The following is a 22733-nucleotide window of genomic DNA, read 5'->3' as shown; positions in this document are numbered from 1 at the left end:
AATTAAAAGTAGGTCAAAAGGAGAAGCCTAGGGTTGTGCTGTCCAATATGGTAGTCCTGGGCCACGTGCAGTTAATTTAAATCACGTAACTTAATTAAAATTAACTGATTTTAAAGTCTGGTTCCTCAAGCCTGGCAGCCACAGTTCAGGTGCCGAGTAGCCACTTGTGGCTTGTGGCTACCACATTGAACGGAGCAAAACGTTTCACTTGCTGCAGAAACTTCTGTTGGACAGTGCTAGAGAATTCATTGTGTGGGTCTGGAGAATTCATTGCATGGGTCTCAATGAGTGTTAAAAAAAAAAAGGGCAGTGAGACACAAAGTTCAAATTCTCTTGTAATACTGGAACTAAAAACAGGAATATGAGTAAATACAGTGGCCCATTGCCGCGCACTGTATTCTTGGGAGGGAAGACAATGAGGACCACCTGTGTCAGGGTCTTTGCCAAGCTTTCACTGAAGAATGAGCGGGGCCAACAAAAATCATATTTTCGTGGCCCCTGAAAACTGTAGAAAGGACGTAGCGTACGTGTGCAACACGCCTCATTATTTTGTCGTCACTGTTTTGTTTGCGCAGGTATGCCATCGGCCTTGCTTACAAGTCAGCCCCGAAGCACGAGTGGATTGGGAAGAACTCTGCTTCCTGGGCGCTGTGCCGCTGTCACAATAACTGGGTAGTGAGACACAACAGCAAGGAGACCCCCATCGAGCCGGCCCCCCACCTCCGGCGCGTCGGCATCCTGCTGGACTATGATAATGGCTCCATCGCCTTCTACGACGCTTTGAACTCCATCCACCTCTACACCTTCGACATCACATTCTCGCAGCCTGTGTGCCCCACGTTCACGGTGTGGAACAAGTGCTTGACCATTATAACTGGCCTCCCCATCCCAGACCATCTGGACTGCACAGAGCAGCTGCCGTGAGCACCTGGCCACGCGGGCGGGGCTACTTTCTGGGGAATAAAAAGGGTCGTGGCCACCATTTCAGGGACAGAGAAAGCACAGGCTTCCAGAGTGTGATTAAATGTCGCCAGAAAGTGTCCAGAAATCGGCTAGGATAGGACTCAAAGTAGGCGATCCTCCCCTCTTACTGCCCTTTGTATTAAGTACACACTTTAATAATTTCTTCAAATTTTTCTTGTATTTACAGGAAAGTTTATAGAGTATTTATGAAATGAAAACATAACCGGAATTACAACTCTTAGAAATTATTTGGTTTTGCACATTAAGAGGCCCAGAGGTTTACCAGCCCTTTACGACAACCTTTGTGTCATCACAGTCTGTGGGCTTGAGAAAACAGTCTTTTGTAGTTTCGTATGCTTCTTCACCTTCTCACAGCATCGTATCTCATACTGATCCCATGGTAGGTCCTGTCGCCTCGACGCTGCATAACAGAATATGCAATTACCCTAAAAATTAAAAAAAAACAATAGTTTTGAACCTAGTAGGGCAGTAAACGGGCTTTCTTACCGTGGTTTACTTTGAAGTGTTTTAACTGATGTCAAAACCGTCTTGGATCAACTAGAACGGAGAGCAAGAGGGAGACCAGAAAGAATTGACTTGGGAGCTTGGAATCCGCCATGGCCCAATCTTTAATCACCCTCCGATGGCTGGTGGGGTCATGTTGGAAAGAAAGGTTCCGAAGCCTTTGGCCATGCATGACCTCCCCTTTTCCAGGATTCAGGATTCTGGGAGAACGTTAAAAATGAGCTTGCAATTAAAAATAGTCACTTGGAATTCTACTGATTATTCAAAACGTCAGAGGCCGATTTGTCTTTGATCAGAAGTAGCGTTCTGTTTCATGACAGAAACCTATTTCATAAAAAAAAAAGAAACCTATTTCATTCTTCCTTTTAATAGTATCTGTAGGCCTGTGACATTGCTCTGCTACATTTAATAGCTGTCCTATCTCTCTCTCCCCCAAATCATTTTTCTTTGGTTGCTGGGGCTGAGGAAATAAACATTTTCTGGTACAAATGGCAGCACCACTTTGGATTGACTTTGCTCTCCAGGACATCAACACATGGCCCTGACTGTCTCTACCACGTCCAAATATAACTCACCTGAAAACACTTAGTATTTATGAGTTGCTAATGACAAGGGACGTTGCATAAAGTACTATTTACTAGTATACGTGCCTCAAAAGTTATAAACAGACTTTTATTAAACAATCTTGAAAGATGTAGAAGTCCCTCTGTATTCTAGTATAGTTCACTATAGAGTTGTAAGACAAAAACAAAACAAAACAAAACAAAAAAACAACAAAAAAAGAACAAAACAAAACAAAACCAAAAAAAAAAAAAATCAAATTCACTATTCCCACGCTGGAACCTGCTAACAGAACCTGCTAATAGGATGTTAAGTGGGATTCTGGGCATGCTGATCCGGTAAGATGGAATGGTCCATGAAGTAAGGCTTTCTTAAGCAGTCCTTGGACTTGGACCAGGAATCCGGCATTGGTTCTACCTTGACGAAAGGCGTGATGTCTCTAAGTCATTTCATTTGCTAAAAATATTTATCTGAGCTACTGCGTTGGCCATTTTGACTGAACAGACTGGTGGATGTAGGCATTGTTTTTAGCAGTTTTGTTTTTAACCAAATCAACCAATTGTCTCCCTAAAATCCGTCCATAGACCCGCTGTTTGAGCATCGTGCTATGTGAGCACGAGCCTGGACTTCATGGCTGCGTCATGGGCGCTTCTGTCCTCCTCAGCGGCAGACGCTCTCCTTTTTCTTAACAGATAGAGTTTATATATTTACTATATTATTTATACCCAGATGAATATTTTGATAGCTACTTAGGACAATTTCACATTGAAAAGATGGACACCTGAATGGAAAAAAAAGTTAATCATTCTCTGGAAACTTAATGGTTGTTTTTTGGTTTTTGGTTGTTATTGTGTGTTTTTTTTTTTTTTTTTTTTTTTTTTTTTTTTACAGCATAAAAACAATGTGTATTTGCCTTCCCTGAACAAACTGAAAGGGTTGTAATTTTTACATACTGTTTTTGGTAGCTGGGTAACGGATATTTTAATGCACTTTGTACACTAACAGGTTTTAAATAAAAGGGTCTAAAGCTCAGCTTCTGAGTTTTTAAAATCATGGTCACCAGGTACCAGTAAACGCTACAGTTTGCCTTACGATGTTAATGTAAAGCATTTACGAGGACAATATTTCCATGAATATAATGTTTTTCAATATAAAGAAGTTACTACTCAAATTTTCGCTGCAAGCCATTTAGTTTATGTTTCGGCTATTTTTATAAGGACGAGAGGGATTATGTTATAATTTGGTTGTGGAAGTCTCACTCTTTGCTAACTTAAAAACCTTGTGGATAGTAGCGGTTACTATTTCCATGTTGTCATATTTACAGGAAAGTATGTATATGGTGAAAGGCCACAGTGTTTACTTTCATTACTGTAATGATGTAGAAAAGATTTCCATGTGAATTTTTTTTTTGAAAGTCTAAAAAATATACGCTATAAACATTTGCTGCAGTACAATTCTTTAAGTGGACTGGGGTCATTGTATTTTGTTTTTGAGGTCCTTTCTTCACAGGAAGCATTGTGACACAGGGAAGAAAGAGATGGCAGTGCCAATCACCTTAATACAGCACCAAGCCTGCCGGGTCTGATGTCATGGGTGTGCGAACAGGTGCTGTCACCATCTTGAAATTCTTGATAATTTTTGAATGGGAGGCCTGGATCTTCATCTGACGCTGGGCCTCAAAAATTATATAGCCAGTCCTCATAACAGAACTCAGAAACATGGTACCTCTCTTCCTGGTGGATACAAATGAAGAAACCTGGATCCAATGTCAAAAGTGGCTGGCCGTATAATTCAAGTAGGAATCTAAATGGATTAAGAGAAGGATGAGCGTGGGTGAAGATTTTCTTTCCAGCTTGAAAAAAAAAAAAAGACTTCAAAAACTGACTGCAATAGTGTTGATGACTTCAGCTGGAGAAGAGGATATGGCCTGATGATGAATGGGCAGTTTGTCACGGTACTGAGATATTGACCCTAAACTTCCCAAGGAACTGAACCGGCGCTGCCCAGTGAACGGGGGATTCCGTTTCGGCTCCAGGCACATATGTGGTGCCTGAAGAGACACACACAGGTATGCTCGCATACCTGTGCTTTTGGTGTTGGGAAGTTGATGATTTGGTGTACCCTTCAAAATGTTTAAAAAGGAAACAAAGACCACGATGATGGGAGCAGGAGGATGTTTTTGAAATTGTGTTTCTCAGCAAGGGGGCGATTCGGCAATGTCTGGGGTCATTTTTGGTTGTCCCAACTTGGGAGAGGGTGCTATTGGCATCTCGTGGGTAAAGACCAGGGATGTTGCTCAACATCCTTCCAGTGCACCGCACAGCCCCCTACAATCAAGAATGATCCGGGCAAAATATCAGTGGTGCCGCAGGGGAGAAGCTTGCTCTTTGGGGTTCTTTAAAGCAAAATGCTCACAAATATGTTTTACTGTTCCTGTAATCAATTCAATGCCTGATATATCAAAAAGAAAAGAAAAGGGGAAACTTCACTGCAAAACCTTCACTGCGGTGGCTCTTTCACTTAAAATATATATATATATATATATATATATATATATATATATATATAACAAAACCATTATAAAAATCTGGAATCTGAAAGGCAGTCCAAGCCTGTATAAATGGGAATGCAAGGATTGGTGTCACAAAGATCTGGATGTGATTTGCTTAGTTTGAAAATGCAAAGTAGGCCACTCCTTTGACCTGAACCAATTCAGCCCCTGGTACTTGCCTCACACTGCTACGCCCTCGGCCCAGACTGTTCTCGCCATTGCTGTTGCTTTCTGGTTCAAAATAAAGTCATTTTTGTGGTTCCAAGGCCTCTGTCTCGCCTGTCTCTGTTGCCTTGTCATCACTGTGTGTTTTCGCACTCACTGTTGCCACAAATATTTATTCCACTTCTGTTGGTGTTTTTTGAACTATTTTGCAACATATAATGTTTCCTTTTATTTCTGAAACTCCGACCCACCATCCTGCCTCTCTCCATTCAAAATAGTTACTACGCCTCAGAATGGTCCCTAGGAAATTTATTTTTTTTAGATTTTATTTTTTCACGAGAGACACAGAGAGAGGCAGAGACATAGGCAGAGGGAGAAGCAGGTTCACTGCAGGGAGCCCGATGCAGGACTCGATCCCAGGACCCCGGGATCACGACCGGAGCCAAAGGCAGACGCTCAACCACCGAGCCACCCAAGTGCCCCATCCCTGGGAAATTTTAAAAACACAATAAAGAAAACCGATACGGGAGGGGAGATCCGGAACAAGAATGGCTTGATTTCGAGTCTTCTAGATGCGGTGGAGGAGGTGAGGACATGGGTGATTGGAGCAGAGCGGAGAGGCTCTTCACAGTGGGGGCTGAAACAAGCCCAGTGGGTGGCCCCTAAGTCTCTCCCCAACCCCAGCCCGTGGCTCCCAGGACTTGACTTTCTCTCCTTAGGGGTGCAAGGCCTTTTGATGGACGTCAGTGCCCTGCAGAGTGGTCACGGGCCTGCGGTGTCAGCACCAGCTGCGGGCTGGTTAGAAATGCCTGGTCTGCAGCCCAACCCCGGGCCTCCTCATCAGCATCTCTGGGAGCGGGGCCAGCAGTGAGTCCTAACGGGCCCTCCCGGGGACTCTGATGCTGGCAAAAGTTTGTGAAGCGAAGCTCTGGGGGGCTTTATCCAGACCCCTGTCCCATATGAAAATGCACTTACAACCTGGAGTGTGTTTTCAAGGTAATGTGCTTTGGGGCGGCATGATGTAATGCAGTGATTCTTAGCCCGGTAGGGCATTAAAATTTCCCTTTTTTAAAAATAAAAATGGTGATTCCTGGGTTGGCTTCTGAAAGAGCGGGGATGAGGTGGTCTAGCGTGTGGCCGAGCACCCTAGACTTTTGTTTGAAGTGATTCTAAAGTGCAGCCAGGACTGGCAGCCAATGCCAGAGACAGGGGTGTGGCACCTTTTCTATAAAAGTCAGAGAGCGAATCATTCTAGGGTTGTGCGGGGCGTACGGTCTCTGTGGCAACTACTCGACTCGGTGGTGGTGGAGTGAAAGCAGCCATACAGGATACGGAAATGAACGAGTGAGGCTGGCTTCCGATAAAACTATTTATTTATTTTTAAAGATTTTATTTATTCATGAGAGACACAGAGAGAGAGGCAGAGACACGGGCAGAGGGAGAAGCAGGCTCCATGCAGGGAGCCCGATGTGGGACTCGATCCCGGGTCTCCAGGATCACACCCTGGGCTTCAGGCAGTGCTAAACCGCTGAGCCACTGGGCTGCCCCAATAAAACTTTATTTACAAAAAACAGGCCTGGCTCTGCACTTGGCCCTTGGTGTGATTGGCCAGCTCCTGCTGTGACACACACAGTACTGAAGTCACGGTGGGCCACTGGCTATCTCCTGTCGCCCTGAGGGCTCGGCCGCCCCTCGTGGCTCTGGGCCTCTCCGCTCTCAAGTCCTTTCCCCCTTGGAACTCCCTCAATTCTGAAATCACGGAACTCGTGGAGAACAAGTCACCGAGTGTCTAAGGCCCACTCAAAGGTGATTAGAAGATTCTTTCGTTCAGCAGAGGAGGGCATGTCAGTTCTAATGATTAGCGTTCCCGCTTCCATAATTTTGACTTGAATCAGCCCTTCTCACAAGTGACAGGTGTGTAGAAGAGATTCCCTTTAATAGGAGTTGTGAAGTACGTTTAATTGGAACTTTTGAAACCGAACAGACACTGCTGTGATTAATCGCCTTTCAGAGTCAGCTCGGAGGGCCTGCCATGCGCTCCAGAGAGTAGCCCACATCTCCCTCTTTTTTAAATTATTATTTGGAAAAGGGCACAAGTAAAATCTGTTGAAGGTAGTTGCTCGCGATTATACTAGGAGCATAAAAGGGAGACATGTGCAACCTGCAAAGTCCTTCTCCCTTGAGTATCGTTCTCGCTGTGGTTTGCACGTTCGAGAACAAAATAAAAACGGGGTTGAGGCCTTATGGAAAAACCCTTCTCGTAGCTGTGTCCTGTCTTAACACGGGCGATTTATGGGGAGGAATGCAGGTCTCCCTTTGGATCTTTCTCAGCCGTGTTCTCCTGGGAGAATTATAAAAGCATGATTAAATAGGAAGTATAGCAATTAACAAGCAAATGTGTCGTGGCCGAAAACCAATTACCAATTAAGGAGAGACACAGAAAAAAAAAAATGATTGAATGAACATCGGTGCTTTGGCACGGTCTATTTATTCTCAAAGCTTAATTTTTGATGATGGTCATTAAAAGCTGTCCGAGTTCGGCGACGTATTTCAGTTACTAAAGCTCGTAGCTCCCCCAGCCTTATGTTCCCTCCAGCTCCTGCCCGCTCTCACCTCCTGTTTTCCGTCAAGCTTCTCCAAGGGCGGTTCGGATGCCCGTTCCCTCACCTCTCCTTAGCCGTCCCCACACTCCGCCGGGCGTGGAGGGCCTTCGCTCGCTGCCGTCAGAAACCGTGTCTGCATCGGTACGTGTGTCCACACACGTTTGATCGGCCTCATCTTGACATAGGGCAGCTTTTGAGATGTTGACCACTTCTTCTTTAACCACCCCCCCATGCCATCTGAGCCTCCTCCTCCTGCACCACTGTGTGCAGAAGCCTCCCCAAGTTAAATCTCTGCGCCTGATTTCTCTGCGGACTCGGCCCCCTCATGTCGACCTGCTTATTTGCTCATCTCTTTGGGACATCCGATGGGCACCTCAAACTCCACGTGTCCCAATCTGACCTTGTGCTCTCTCTCCCCCAAACCTTGCCTCATCCGAAGGTTTCATGAACCCCCAACCACAGGCTCATGTTTGGTGCCCTCCTCACCCTCCATGTCCAATCCGTCACCAAATCCTGTTAATTTTCTCTCTTAAGTATCTGGACGCCTTTCTCCGTCTGCACACAACGTCCAAGTCCAGGTTTCCTTATCTCTCGCTCTAGAGCTGATTTAACCTGTTGACTGGTCTACCTGTAAATCCACACTGCACCCTACACCCCTCCAGGTGACAGGGCAGCCAAGGTAATCTCGAATTTGGGTCCCGTAACACCCACCCCTGCACACTCCTCCCATCAGAGTCACCCCCGCCCCACTCCTGAATCCCGTATGTTGACTTTAAAACTCCTGCAAAGCTCTTCCACAATGCCCATAAGATTCTCCAAGGTCCCCGGGGCGCCTGGGTGGCTCAGTTGGTGAAGCATCTGCCTTCGGCTCAGGTCATGATCCCAGAGTCCTGGGATAGAAGCCCAAGTCAAGCTCCCTGCTCAGCAGACTGTGTGCCTCTCTCTTTCCATCTGCCTCTCCCCCCTGCTCATGTTCTCTCTCTCTCTCTCTCTCTCTCTCTCTCTCTCAAATAAATAAAATCTTAAAAAAGAAAAAAGATTCTCCACTGTCCCTGTGTATTTCCCTAGTATCATCTTGGACCGCTGTCCCCTTATTCCCTGCACTCTGGCGAGATAGCTGCTGCAGCCATGCTCTGGTCTACCACAGACCTTTCTTCCCTACCACGAATATTTCAGATTACTTCTCAACCCTCATTTCCCCGAGAATCTACCCTGACCTCCGTGCCTCAGCCAAATTCCCCTAATCTCATAAAGCAACTCATGCCTCCCTGCATGATGTTTGTCACAGTTGAAAGTTAGCATGTCTTTAAGTTTCCTTTACTATGTCTGTTCCTTTTCCCCCACTAGACTGTAATATTCCTGAAGTCTGAGGCCAAGACTGACTTAGCTCAATGTTTGCCAGAAGGAGGTACTCAGTAAATAGAGAGTAGAATTCTAATTTCTCATGAGTGTGTTCTACTTAAAACTTTCTCTTACACTTACAGCATGCACTATTCTCTCTCTCTCTCTATTTTTAAAGATTTTTATTTATTCATGAGAGACACAGGGAGAGAGGCAGAGACACAGGCAGAGGGACAAGCAAGCTCCATGCAGGGAGCCTAATGCAGGGCACGATCCCAGGATCCCGGGACCATGACCTGAGCAGAAGGCAGATGCTCAACCACTGAGCCACCCAGGCATCCCTATTCTCTCTTTAAAATTTTTTTTTATTTAAATTCAATTTAGTCAACATGTAGTGTATGATTAGTTTCAGGGGTGAAATTTAGTGATTCGCCAGTTGCATATAACACCTAGTGCTCATTACTTCAAGTAATCCTTAATGCCCATCACCCAGTTACCCCATCACCCCACCCACCTCCCCTCCAGTGACCCTCAGTTTATTTCCGAGAGTTCAGAGTTTCATGGTTTGCCTCCTTCTCTGTTTTTATCTCATGTTATTTTTCCTCTCTTCCCCATGTTCATTCGTTTTCTTTCTTGAATTCCACATATGGTAGAGATCACATGGAGAGCATATGGTATTTGTCTTTCTCTGACTGACTTATTTCACTTAGCATAATACCCTTTAGTTCCATCCATGTCACTGCAAATGGCAAAATTTCATTCTTTCTTTGATGGCCGAGTAATATTCCATTGTGTATATATAGACCACATCTTTATCTGTCCACATCCATCTGTCAATGGACATTTGAGCTCTTTCCATAGTTTGGCTATTGTGGATATTGCTGCTATGAACATTGGGGTGCAGGTGCCCCTTCCAATCACTATTGTTGTGTCCTTTGGATAAACACCCAGTAGTGCAATTGCTGGGTCGTAGGGCAGCTCTATTTTCAACTTTTTGAGGAACCTCCACCCTGTTTTCCAGAGTTCCTGCGCCAGCTTGCATTCACACCAACAGTGTACGAGGGTTCCCCTTTCTCCACATCCTCACCAACATCTGTTGTTTCCTGACTTGTTAGTTTTAGCCATTCTGACTGCTGTGAGGTGGTATCTCCTTGTGGTTTTGATTTGTGTTTCCCTGATGCCAAGTGATGTTGAGCATAAGGGCTACTATCCAAAATCTATAAAGAATTTGTCAAACTCAACACCCAAAAACCCAAAAAATCCAGTCAAGAAATGGGCAGAAGACATGAACAGACATTTCCCCAAAGAAGACATACAGATGGCCAACAGACACACTATTGTCTTTTTAAAAGACTTACGTTAAAATAAAAGTCCTTCGTAGATGCAGAAACCACAAATATCACAGAATAAAAAAATAACGTCACAATAAAAGCTAGAATATGTACCTTCTAGCAAAGTCCATCCTCTCTCTAGACTGACCGCAGGTCATCAGCAAAAATAAAACCTTAAATCTGGGCAAGCACATCACCCATCCGTGTCTTCTATCACCTCCCGCACGGCTCCTGCCCCTGCGTTGTGAGTCTAGGGTTGTACTCATGGGCTTCTCACTTGCCAGCTCAGCCCATCCCACACTCCAAGACAATCCAGGTGCAAATAAAATCAGCCCCAAGGTATCACTGTCAACCTCGGTCTTGGAGAAGGTCCCCTTCAACCTCGATGCCCCCGCCCTCAGCTTCCCAGAAAGCACACTCCCTGTTCTTCACCACAGCATCACAGAGTCCCAGCCTCCCTTCTCATTTTCTCTCAGTAGCTGGGCTCTCTGTGCTTGTACTCCCTCTGACTCCACTTCCAGCACATACTCAACTTCCTGGGCAGGCGGCAGCCCTCCACATGGAATCCCGCCCAATGCCCGTGTCGCCTGCTTATTCACCTTGGTCTCAGGTCACCTACTGGGTGCCCCTGGCTGCGTCTTTGTATGGGCTGATTTCTCTGGTTTCATTCTTTCAGGTTCTGCTCCCATGTTCCCAGGTCTGCTGCCCTGAAGCCCCTGTAAATGAACTCACGGGCACATTTCCCAAAGATGGTAACTCAACAGCTCCTAGCTCGGCTTACTGACACTGCATTGAATCTATAAGAAACTCACTTTCAATAATAAAGACAGAAATGGGTTAAAAGTAACAGGAGGACAAGTGGTACAACACAGCAACACTAGTCAAAAGAAGTCTGTATTAACAGCAGACAAAGCAGACTTCCAAACAAGGAACATTTCTTGGGAGTCAATTCACTTAATATGTAAAGCATTTTTTAAAAGATTTTATTTAAAAAAAAAAATAAATAAAAAAAAAAAAAATAAATAAAAGATTTTATTTATTTACTGGGCAGAGAGAGAGAGAGAGCAGAGATGAGAGGCAGAGGGAGAAGCAGACTCCCGACTGAGCAGGGAGCCCGACAAGGGATTCGATCCCAGGACTTTGGGATCATGACCGGAGCCGAAGGCTAACAAATGAACCACCCAGACACCCCTATGTAAAGCATTCTTACTTCCTTTCCCTCCTATTCCCATTCTCTCACCACCACCACCCCAACCAAAGAATGAGAGCAAGAGCAAAGACAGGGTCAGTTGAGGGAAACAAGGTCTGGAGTTGGAAAATTTGGAGCAGGCCTCTCCAAATGGACTTGGCTAGGCAGCCTTGTGGTTGGGCCTACTGCTTTTTGGAGTCTGTTGTCCGCACCCAATAAATAAGTTACGGTAGATGCTGATGGGGATGAATAGTCTCGGTTTAGATCCCCACGTCAAGCCTCGGTGAGTCTGTCCTGGTGAGGCCAGGTTCAGAAGCAACCAGAGACACAGCCAAGAATAAACGCCCAGCGCTCAGCATGGAACAGAGGTCCCGGCAAGGCCTGTGACCTTTGGCCCCTGGGGAATCTGAGCACAAAGAGGAGGGGAGGGTGTCCACCGGGCAGCATCTGTTCCCGGTTGCCTCTTGCTCCCTCCCCGCATTCCAGACCCGGCGCTCGGCTCAGGACATCCTGAAATGGAGAAGGTTGCTGTTGGGGGTACGTTTGAAACCTTCAAATGATTGACTGGAGGTGCAAGTGCCAGGGCCTGAGGCCTGACGCGCGGGGTGGCAGGGGCCGGCCTGCGGAGCCCCAGCCCTTGATGCCGCCCAACAGACAGTTCTCATTAGGCCACGCCGCTGGACCCGGTGCCAAAACCGTAGGCCGCCTGCCCCCTCCCGGGCTCCGTTTCTAGGCTCCGTGATACCAGCATTTTCCACATTTCCAAGTCGATTGATCTTTTCTTGGCCGAACTCTTGGAGCAGTGCTCACACTTGTTGAGCAAGGGATGAGGGCACACTGGCCCTCCCAGGTGGCCCCTCGGGAGACCTCCTGGTGTGCAGGACGGCCCAGAGAAGCCCGCCAGGCCGGCCCTTCCCTGTAGGAGGCCCAAGAGAAGCTTCTGGACCACCAGCGCAGGAACAGCGCTCCGAGCTTCCGTCTGTATGACCGCGGAGCGCCCGCCCACGCAGGGCCAGCCGACTGGCAAAGGCAGCTCGCTCTCCCTGAGGCTTTCGCCCTGGAAACCAGGGAGCCCCCAGGGACCCCTCTGACTGGCCGAAAATCCACCCAGCTCGTGACAGCATCCGAGACACAGATGTGAGCGATTTTCCTTAATTCTACTGCAGGGGGATGCGAGGCATGACCCCCTCGGGTTCTGGAAGCGGGCAGCGGGGCTGAGGGTTAAAATGCCCTGGCGACGTGGTGGGAAGGGAGGAAGCTCTTCATCCCTCCTAACTGCTGTCTGGGTGTCAGGCGCTCATTTTCAGTTTCACCAGGACATGACGAACTCTGTTCGTTTATATGTATTTGGGGTCTGGTGAGGTCGCCAAGTACAATCTTCCCCCTCCACGGAGGCCAAGGACAGGAAAGCTGGTATCTGTTGGACATATTGTCCCTAAATACTTCCTCGCCTCTCTCGTCCTGTGCACGCAGTCCTCGGATGCCCTGTTTTCATCGTCTTTTCTCTACCTGTCCCTGCTCGGAAGCATGAGTTCTCCACTTCAGCGCGATGACATTTGGGGCCGGACGGTTCCTTGTTGAGGGGCTGTCCTGTGCCTTGCAGGATGGTTCCTGGTCTTCTTTCCTCCCAGCTGTGACAATCGAACGTATCTCTGGACACTGCCAAGTGTCCCCCAAGGGGCCACAGTCACTCCAGTTTGAGAACCACTGGCCTAGGCAAGCAGTTGACTCATAACATCGACGTCACATCATTATAACATTATAATGTTATATATGTTCCTTCATAATAGCATTCCTCCTGCCCATGGGATCTTCTCGTGGCATCTTCTTGCAATTTTCTATCCCTTCCTCTCTGCTCCCAGGCCCCCGTATCACTTGTGGGGTGTCTGTCGATAATGCAGCCAATGGTGTGGCTCACGATTCAATGTCCCCAGGGTGCCCAGGGTGCTATCAGCAAAGTCAGGAGAGAGCGAGGCAGGGGTGTGGGAAGAATAAACACTTCCAGCTTCTCCCTGGATCTGGAAGCTGCCAATAAGAAAAGCCTCAAGAGACCTGATTCTAGGTCTACGTGGAATTCCAACGGAAGGAATTTTCATATACTTGCTGGTAATATTACCCAAATTATTATTACTGCCCAAAAAAGGAGTGAAGTTACAGTGTGTGTTTTAAAAGATAGCCTAGGGACGCCCGGGTGGCTTAGTGGTTGAGCGTCTGCCTTTGGCCCAGGGCATGGTGCTGGGGACCCGGGATCGAGCCCCACATCGGGCTCCCTGAATGGAGCCTGCTTCTCCCTCTGCCTGTGTCTCTGCTTCTCTCTGTGTCTCTCATGAATAAATAAATAAAATCTTTAAAAAAAAGATTTAAAAATAAATAAATAAAAGATAGCCTAAAAGGAATTTACTGAAGCTCTCCAAATACTTCTCTGCACTGCGAAAATGGATTATTTCTGAACTTTCTTGTGGCACAAGAAATTCCGGCACTCTCAACTTTCACATCAGACCTCAGGGAAGACCCTGCTCCTGCTCAGAGGCACACCATCGCCCTGCTGTCATTACATTAAGCTTCTCTTCTCTGGGCTAACTTGAGAGAATAGCTTTTTGGGGTTTTTTTTGTTTGTTTTTTCTTAAAGATTTTATTTATTTATTCATGAGAGACACAGACAGAGGGCCAGAGACACAGGCAGAGGGAGAAGCAGGCTCCCTGCGGGGACCCCGATGTGGGACTCGATCCTGAGACCCCAGGATCATGACCTGACCCAAAGACAGATGCTCAACCACTGAGCCACCCAGGTGTCCCTGTGGTTTTTTGTTTTTGTTTTGTTTTTGCTAAGAGCTGGGAACATATTCTACATAGAATATGGGGGAGGGGGCTGCTCTTTGAAAGACTATGGTAGCCCCAAAGTAGAGCTACCATGTTTCTCTTTCCTTCCTTTCTTCCTTCCCTAGGCTGTTCAGAAGAATTCACAAGTTTCTGCCTTTCTTTCCCTGAGGGATTTTTTTTCTTTCCTTGAGAACGTAAGCTCCCTGAAGGTAGGGATCGTGTTTACTACCTTTTCCTATCTCTGGTGCCTAATGCAGTGGCTAGTTTGTTGTATGTCTTCAGTGGATGTTCACTACCAAAAGGAAGTAAGGAAGAGAGAGATTGAGGGAGGGAAGGAAGGAGGAAGATCAAAGGAAAGAAAACTAGAAAAAGAAAGGCAGGGAGGGAGGATACCAGGATTAGATTTATATAGGACGTATCAAATCAAATTTGTTTCAAGATCAAATGAATCACACAAGTGATGCTTAGCATAACCTGCTCTCATCTGCTGCCGTACAGCCGGAAGTTGGTACTGTTTCCGGCCTCCAGCCTCTCATGCAGAACAAAAAGAAGCGCTGTGTGGGTTTAGGTGATCCAAGAAATCCGGGTGAATGAAAAGTGACATCAAGACACAATAAGCAACTGTAACTAGTCAGCAGATGCCCAGCTTTTCGAGTTAGTTACACATATTCCCATTAACTTAATATTAGGCAGGAGGACAAAGCTTCCCCCTGGGGCCGGAAGATAAACAGAATTAGAATAAAACAACAGGCTTGGGGCATCTGGGTGGTACAGTTGGTTAAGCATCTGCCCTTGGCTCAGGTCATGATCCCAGGGTCCTGGGATGGCTCCCCATTGAGCAGGGAGCTTGTTTTTCCCTCTCCCTTTGCCCATCTCCCTGATTGCTCGCTCTCTCTCTCTGTTAAATAAATAAATAAATAAATAAATAAATAAATAAAACCTTTAAAAATAAATAAATAAAAGAACAGGCTTAAAAAGTCATTTAATCCATTCCACGCCCTTCAAGCAAAACCAAAAAAAAAAAAAAAAAAAAGGATTTAAAAAAAATAGTTTCCTCTTCCACAGACTTTTGACAGCAACTCCACTTCTCGAAAGGCCCTCTTGATACCGCATCAATTTTTCTGCTCTCAAATCTAGTCCATTTGCTCCAGTCCAGTCATGTATATCGATTGAAGAAAATTGTGAAAAGTATCAAAGAGCACGAGGGTAAAAGCAAAGCAAAATAAATGCCCACGGTGTTCCAGGAATCATTTAATCAGTGAAATATTTCATTTCTGAAAAACCTCATTTCTACTACATGTTACTATATGAATCATTCTGCCTTTGCATCCTGACTCAAACCCTAATTCGTTATTCACCATTAATGAGAAGTGTTGTATATTTTTGAAGTGTGTTTAAGTCTTATTTTAGGACATGGGCCAAAAGGCAAGGTTCTCCAACTCATTAACCTGCTCCATAAACTTTAAACCACTGTTTCCTACGGGAGGAAAACATACCTGGGAATAGAGTTACTATTTTAATTCTTTCCTTCTATTTCAAGACCGGTTTATCCCCATTTCATCTGAATGAAAATTACTTGAGAACGTTTCCTCCCTTGTGCAATAAGGGACTTAACAATTTAATTCTGGTGAAGAAATCCGATTGCTTCCATCGGTCAAAGAACCAGAAGCCAAACAAAAATTAAGAATCAAAGGAAATGTGTCCTGATGGCATAGAGAGGCCCACGGAGGGCATTGCCAATCCACGGGACCCTCATTAAGTCTGAGCTAAGCTCCCTCTGGCTTCTGCCGATGCAAGAAGGAAGGAGGGTGTGACCCCTGTGCAGTGTTTGTCCACAACCTTCTCCCAGCCATTTCCTTTCCAATGACGAAAGGGGGCCGTTGGGTTCAGTGGGTATGACTTTCATTTGTTTTTCCACTTCGGGATTATGTTCTTTGGCTGGATATTTGGGAATTCTGCTCCTGCAGGCCTCAGCCTGAAAGCCATCGCTTCTCCCGACTTCTCTAGGCAGGAGCTGGCGTCCAGGCCACTCAAGGAAACTTCCCGGCTTCCAGGGGGCCCACAGCCAGGGCTTTCTGCTCAGCTCAGGGAAGCCTGCTCATGGAGGGGGGCTGCTTTCCCGGGCCTGGGGCTGGGCCCATGCCCACATTTTAATGACGGGCTGGAGCCAAGTGCCTTTGCTGATTGGGAAAGCTATATGCTTCCTTGGGGCTTTTTAGCCATAAAAAGCCTTTGCAGGCATTGTTCCCGGCCTGTTTCCACCTTGGCCTTGGGATCCTGAGCTGACTAGTCCGCACACTGTTATCAATGGTCAAAATACTCCGCCGGCCTGTTGGGGCTCTCCGGTGTGGTCTGGCCTTGTCCAGAATCAATAAAAAACATAACCTCTGCCTTGAAGACCCTGTGCCCCGAAAGCCTGGTAAGCATATGTAGATATGAAAGCCGACAATCAATCATTGACAAACATCTGAAACGTAGTAAAACCTTGTTAATCCACTGTTGCTGATCCCAAATAGCATGTAATTCAAAGCAACTGCTGTTCTGTCCCACATTGTTCCTTAATGAAAATATTACATAACTCAAAACTGGCGAGGGGTTGTTTATTTTTCCAGGTCCCTGGCATTTCAAATGTTTAGGACATCGCCCTAATTGTACATGTACCATTAAGTAACAGATACTACTTTCCTGTGTCCACCGATCAAGTTCTGTCTGAGAAGTTTCGCCATTGGAACTGCCACGGCCTTAGTGTCTGATCGGAGAGCCGAGGCTCAGATTGTCTAAAGAAATTGTTAACACCACCTAGAAAGCTAAGCTTGGATTAGCGACACCATTTTTTTTTAAAAGAATTTGTATCTTATTGAAAAAAAAGATATACGTTTATTGCAGAAAGTTCCAATTTAAAGAAGAGCACAGAGGAAAACAAGCCATTCTGCCCACGGTCCCACGGGCAGAGGAAACACTGGTTTATTTACCTCAAGGTTACGGAGATGTTGATCCAAAGGAGATGGGCAGGGGGAGGGAGGGGGACAGAGAGACAGAGAGACTCTTATTATCTGCTCTTTTCATTTATCAAAAACATTGATACCTCCTTTATACTAATCTGGATCCAGAGTAAAGAATCAAGCCAGTCACTGCTGCCAACACCATAATGAACTCTGTTTTCCATGAAGCAGAGTTCGTGATAAAGCAGACAGCTCCCATTTTAATTCCTGACACAAAGAGAAACTCATTACAAGATGGTCTCGTGCAGGAAGTGAACGTAGAGGCTAAGCCCCAAGGACGGCTTTACCTGCAGGATGCTGCACTGGGGAGGTTGAGTTCAATCAGTGGGTCTCAACTTAGGGTGGTTCTGTCCTGCAGGGGACATCAGCAGCGTCTGGAGACAAAAACAAAACAAAAAAAACAAAACAACTTCTTGTCACATCTTGGGGGGGGTGCTCCAGGCACCTAGTGGCCGGGGACCAGGGATGCTGCTGACCATCCGACGGTGCACAGGGCGCCCCCACAGCAGAGTCTGGTCCAGCCCCAGAGGTCGCCAGGGCTGAGGCTGAGGGACATGGGGTTAAACTCCCCCCATCCTTATCCACAGAGAGTCACAAGCTAAGTGGCCACAGGGCTGCCGAGAGAACAAGACACCAAACTGCCTGCCCTCCCGATGACTCGGTGGGTAGGAAAACATTCCCATAGTGCAGCATAATGTTTAAAGGCCCTGGTGTGGGGGGACCCAGGGGGCTCAGTTGGTGCAGCATTTGCCTTCAGCTCAGGTATTGATCCCCCTGCCCCTCCGTCTGCTTGTGTTCTCTCTAGCTCTCCGTCAAATAAATAAATAAAAATCTTTAAAAAAAAAATAAAGAAATGAAAGCCCTGGTGTGAAGCCCGAAATGAGCGTAAAGCAGTTTAGTGCCTGACACATTGTTCGTGGCTCCCGAAATGGTCACTCCTGTCATCGTGGGCTAAACCCCCAGGAGCTTTTGCCACGGGGCTCCTAAACTGAGATGCAGACCTGAGATGTCGTCTGGCCGCCGACAAGCCGACAAAGGGCTCTCAGGAAAAAATGGAATCACTTCTTCAAGAGTTCACTTGCCATCCAAACAAGAGTAAGGCATCGTGTGGCTAGAAGCCTTTTTGGGTTACCGTTGTTTTGTAATCACGGTATGATCAAACAGTCTAAGAAATTCTTCAGGCTGTAGATTGCTTGGCGTTCCCCGATCGCTAAGCACCTTCTAATGACAAATGCTAAATGAATTTGCGGTAAATGTTGTAACGATATTCTATTGAACAGTTTTCCAGCCAAGTAAATCTTTGGCTTTAGAATTCTAGACAACTATCATCTGGCCGTCCTTCCCAGCATTAACTAATCACCAGTGAAAAATACAAATGTCATTCACAAATCATATCAAAGACGGGAACAGCTGGAATCAAATTCAAGAGACTGCATCATTTTATCATCTTGACATTAATCATTCTACATGGATAGCACAGGCAATCTGGAGCAAAGAATTATTTATGTTGCAATATAAACGTTAACCATTTAGGCCTAGGAGACTCTCTTCCTAGTCCCTCCCCTCCCCGAACACCCCTAGAGACTCAAGTCCAGGGGTTACATGAAAATGTTTTATGAAGAAACATTATTTATAAAGTAGCCATGGAAAAAAAATCCAAATATGTACAAGGCTGAGTTTTCCAACTATGGAGATTAGGGGTCAGCAAACTACTGCCTGTAGGCCAAATCCACCCTGCTGCCTGTTTTTCTCTGGCTTGTGAGCTCAGAATGTTGTTGTTGTTTAATATGGTTGGAAAAAAATCAAAAGAATAAAAATGTAGTGGCAAGTGAAATTTATATGAAATTCAAATTTCAGTGTCCATTACAAAAAGCTTCACTGGAACCCAGCCGTACCCACTTGCTTACGTGCTGTCTATGGCTGCTCTTGTTCTTTGACGGCAGAGTTGAATAGTTTCAACAGAGACCATATGGTTCACAAGCCGCAAAATATTTATTATCTGGCCTCTTATGGAAAAATCTTTGCCCACCCTGATCCCAGAATCTAGGGACTCAGCACTATATATTTTTTTCTATGCAATAATTACAAACTTTACTAAATGTCTGTTGGGTTTTACCTGCCTCACCACTGCTTCCCAGTAGGATAATGTTCTGGAATCCTGATGGGCAATTACCTCTCCCTCATTGTGAGTGGTCTTGGTGGAAAAGTAATTCCAACTCCTCCAGCCGATGTGTTTGCTACTTCCGCTTTCGTGTCCCTCATGATCTGCACTTAGGATTTCAGAGGGGGTCTGCCTACAACAAATTCTTCATGTATTCATTCGACAAACATCTGGGGAACATCTCCCATTTTCCGAGCGCTGTGCTAGGCTCTGCACAGGGTAGGCAAAGTCTTAGCACCTGTGGAGTGTATAGATAGATATACACACACCTAGGAGAGATGATCAACGAGCACACACAAATGCGCAAGTAACTTCAGGTGGTGATAGGGTTACAGAGACAATAAAAGTGGATGTTTGACAAGGAGTGGGAGAGGTCGGCTAATGGAAATTAGTAGTCCGAATGGCACCGATGAGGATGTCCCGTGAAACGCTCACTTCCCATTGACCTGGACCTGGAATTCTCACAAGGCCGGTTTTTAGCTCAAAGGAGATATTAAGGCTAGAAAACAATTGGAAGTCATAAGTCCATGAGGAGAAATTTAAATCCCTGAGCATCTAGGGAGAGAGGGTAGAGGAGTAAGGGAAATGTGATGCCCAAGGAAACCAAAGGAAGAAATGATTTAAGAACGAGGAAATGGGGCACCTAGTGGCTCAGCGGTTGAGCCTCTGCCTTTGGCTCAGGCGGTGGTCCCAGGGTCCTGGGATCGAGTCCCGCATCGGGCTCCCTGCAGGGAGCCTGCTTCACCCTCTGCCTGTGTCTCTGCCTCTCTATGTGTGTCTCCCATGAATAAATAAATAATTTTTTTAAAAAAATAAAAGAACAAGTTGGTGACTAATGAGGGAAATGTCAGGGGCAGGCCTGGGAGCTATATGCCGGGCCTGGCTGGATGTGGCGTGCTGGGCCTGTGGTCTCCATTGCTGGTGACCCTGACAGACGGTGGAGAAAAGACATCCCCTCAATGTCCAGTCAAGCAGGACATCTCCTTTCCCCTTTTCCTAGGATGAGAAGTCAGAAGACCCGAATTAATTTCAACACTGAGTTGTAGGTGGTGGCTAAAGGTCGCATCAGACAGTTCTGTAGGAGAAGCAAGAATGAGAGGCTTGGTTATGCGGGTGGGAAGCCACAGACCTCGCTCGATGGGCCTAGCGCACGAACCTGTGCCGTCACACTCAAATCCGCATCTGCCTACCCCTCTGCACATGGTTCAGTTTGCTGGAAGCGGGGTGGCAGAAAAGATCTCTGTCCCCCAAACATTCTTCCACACTCTCCTTAGTAACACAGTTGTCACTAGGAAACGGCCACTGAGCCAAAGGGTGCATTTTCTAGTGTTCTCTGCAGTCACAGGCGAACAGGGCACCATGCACGTATTTCTTGTCCCACTAAAGGAGATCTTCTTCAGTAGAAACTTGAGATGTGACCTTCTCACTGCTTCTATGCCCTTTCCCTGAATTACCTCGTAAAATAAAGTAGTGAGACTCCAGGCAGAGCCAAGTCACAGCCAACACGTGTCCTTAATTTGAGATCTATTAGTCTATATATTTTTCATAATCAAGCAAATAATTTTCAATGACTTAATAAAAAGAATGTTCAAATCCTGAGACTCTTCTACTTTGGGACCAGAGGTGGGTGATCGGGAGCATTTGGCATCATTACTTTGTCCATGACTCCTTTTGCTGTTATTATTATTATTATTATTATTACAGTTCTTAGTGCTAAAAAATGTTTAAGTAAGCTAAACCATGGGTGGGACTGGAGAACTGACATGAGCTTTCTCTAAATTATTTAAAGATGCCCAGAAGCCATTCCAGAGCAGCAGTGTTGGGGAGGACCAGTTGAGGGGAATGCAGACAGCAGCCTGCGAAGCTAACCTGTTAAAAAAAAGCTCTTCAAACGCAAACTTGAAAGGAAGGCTGAGAGTAAAACGGAAAAACCCAGAGCCATGTCATTAATATTTGGGCGGGACGCTCAGAGCTCCATCTGCTACAGCCCCCTTGGCTTCCCACGAGTGAGAGCTACAGATGTGCCACAGAGTGGATTTGAAGACCTCCCCACTACCCAACTGGAAGGTACTCTCGGTTTGTCTTTGTGCGAGTTTAGCACCCAAGGCAAATTGGGTCTGCCTCCCTACCCTGGCCATCCTGGCAGGCCGGAGTTTGTCAGATAAGACCCAGAAATTGAGGGGCACCTGCGTGGCTCAGTGGCTGAGCATCTGCCTTTGGCTCAGCTCGTGATCCCGGGATCCTGGCATCGGCTCCCTGCGTGGAGCCCACTCCTCCCTCTGCCTATGTCTCTGCCTCTCTCTCTCTCTGTGTCTCTCACGAATCAGTCAAATAAAAAATAAAATAAATATAAATATAAATAATAAATATAAATATAATAATAAAATAATAAATAAATAATAAAATATTTTATTTAAAATAAAAATAAATATAAAATAAAATAAATAAAATAAAATAAATTTTAAAATTTGAGAAACTGTGGGAAACAGCCCTGTTTGGATTTTTATTTTTTTTTAATATTTCATTTATTTATTAGAGACAGAGAGAGAGAGAGGCAGAGACACAGGCAGAGGGAGAAGCAGGCTCCATGCAGGGAGCCCGACGTGGGACTCGATCCAGGGTCTCCAGGATCACACCCCGGGCTGCAGGCGGCGCTAAACCACTGAACCACCCGGGCTGCCCCCTGTTTGGATTTTTAAAATGGTGTGTCGGTTTGGCCTCCAGCAATTCAGATTCTCCTTCTCTTTGCATCCACTTTTCTACTATAAACTTACATACACTCCTAAACTGCTGAAGACTTCATATCAGCTCTGTATTTTGTTCACCTGCCCCCAACCTTAAATGAAGTCGCGGAATCATTACACAGTGCTTTCTTATTTACATATCATATGTTTTTGCTGTATTAATGGTGATGGCTATAAATTCTTGATAATGTCAAATTAAGCATTCTTCAATATAAGAACTTTTCCAACGAAAAGAACTTTCAGGGCTGAGTTTAACTCAAACATTTGTCTGCTATTTTTCCAGCTAATGATATTGACGTTTTACTGTATTAGTTCATTAGAGCATGAAACTTCCTGTCTTATTTTTGAAAAGCTATTTAGTACTTCATATAAAAGTAACTCTATACCACTGGGACAAAGCAAATGCAATGGAACCATCAACCACTCAGTGGGAAAGAAGCCCATTTCAAGCCACGAATCGTTACTCTAAATGGAGCACGTTTTAGCCCACTGGCTCATAGAGGCAGTCTGCACTTGACACCGCAAATAGGTTCCTCATGACCTCTCCGAACCTAGAGGGGGGTGAAAAGTAGATCCTCTTTGACCTGTTTTGTTTTCTTGGAAAAAGCTGTTGTCCCTCTCCATAGGCCTGGGTAGATGTGTTCATTTTTCTAGAAGAACATCTACCTGACTGTGGCAGATTCTATTTTTCTAAATTTGGCCACCACGGTCTTTCCTGCCCCACATGCTCTTCTTAGATCGTGTCTTAGGCTCTCCTCCCATCAAAACGTAGGAGTC

General features: G+C 45.8%; 1 protein-coding gene across 5 annotated transcripts in view; it reads left to right on the top strand.

Moving 5' to 3' along the window:
* MID1 (midline 1) overlaps positions 1-4867 on the top strand; it is a 356780-nt gene extending 351913 nt beyond the window's left edge. For all 5 annotated transcript variants that reach the window (XM_038586808.1, XM_038586804.1, XM_038586807.1 and 2 more), the window contains exon 10: positions 576-4867. In XM_038586808.1, coding sequence (XP_038442736.1) covers positions 576-924 — 349 coding nt within the window. In that variant the 3' untranslated portion in view covers positions 925-4867. The remainder of the gene's footprint in view (positions 1-575) is intronic.
* The last annotated feature ends 17866 nt before the right edge of the window (positions 4868-22733 follow it).

The sequence above is a fragment of the Canis lupus genome, chromosome X (genome assembly GCF_011100685.1).
Source record: "Canis lupus familiaris isolate Mischka breed German Shepherd chromosome X, alternate assembly UU_Cfam_GSD_1.0, whole genome shotgun sequence".
In the NCBI taxonomy this organism is placed as follows: Eukaryota; Metazoa; Chordata; class Mammalia; order Carnivora; family Canidae; genus Canis; species Canis lupus.
This window is presented reverse-complemented; position numbering and strand designations above follow the sequence as displayed.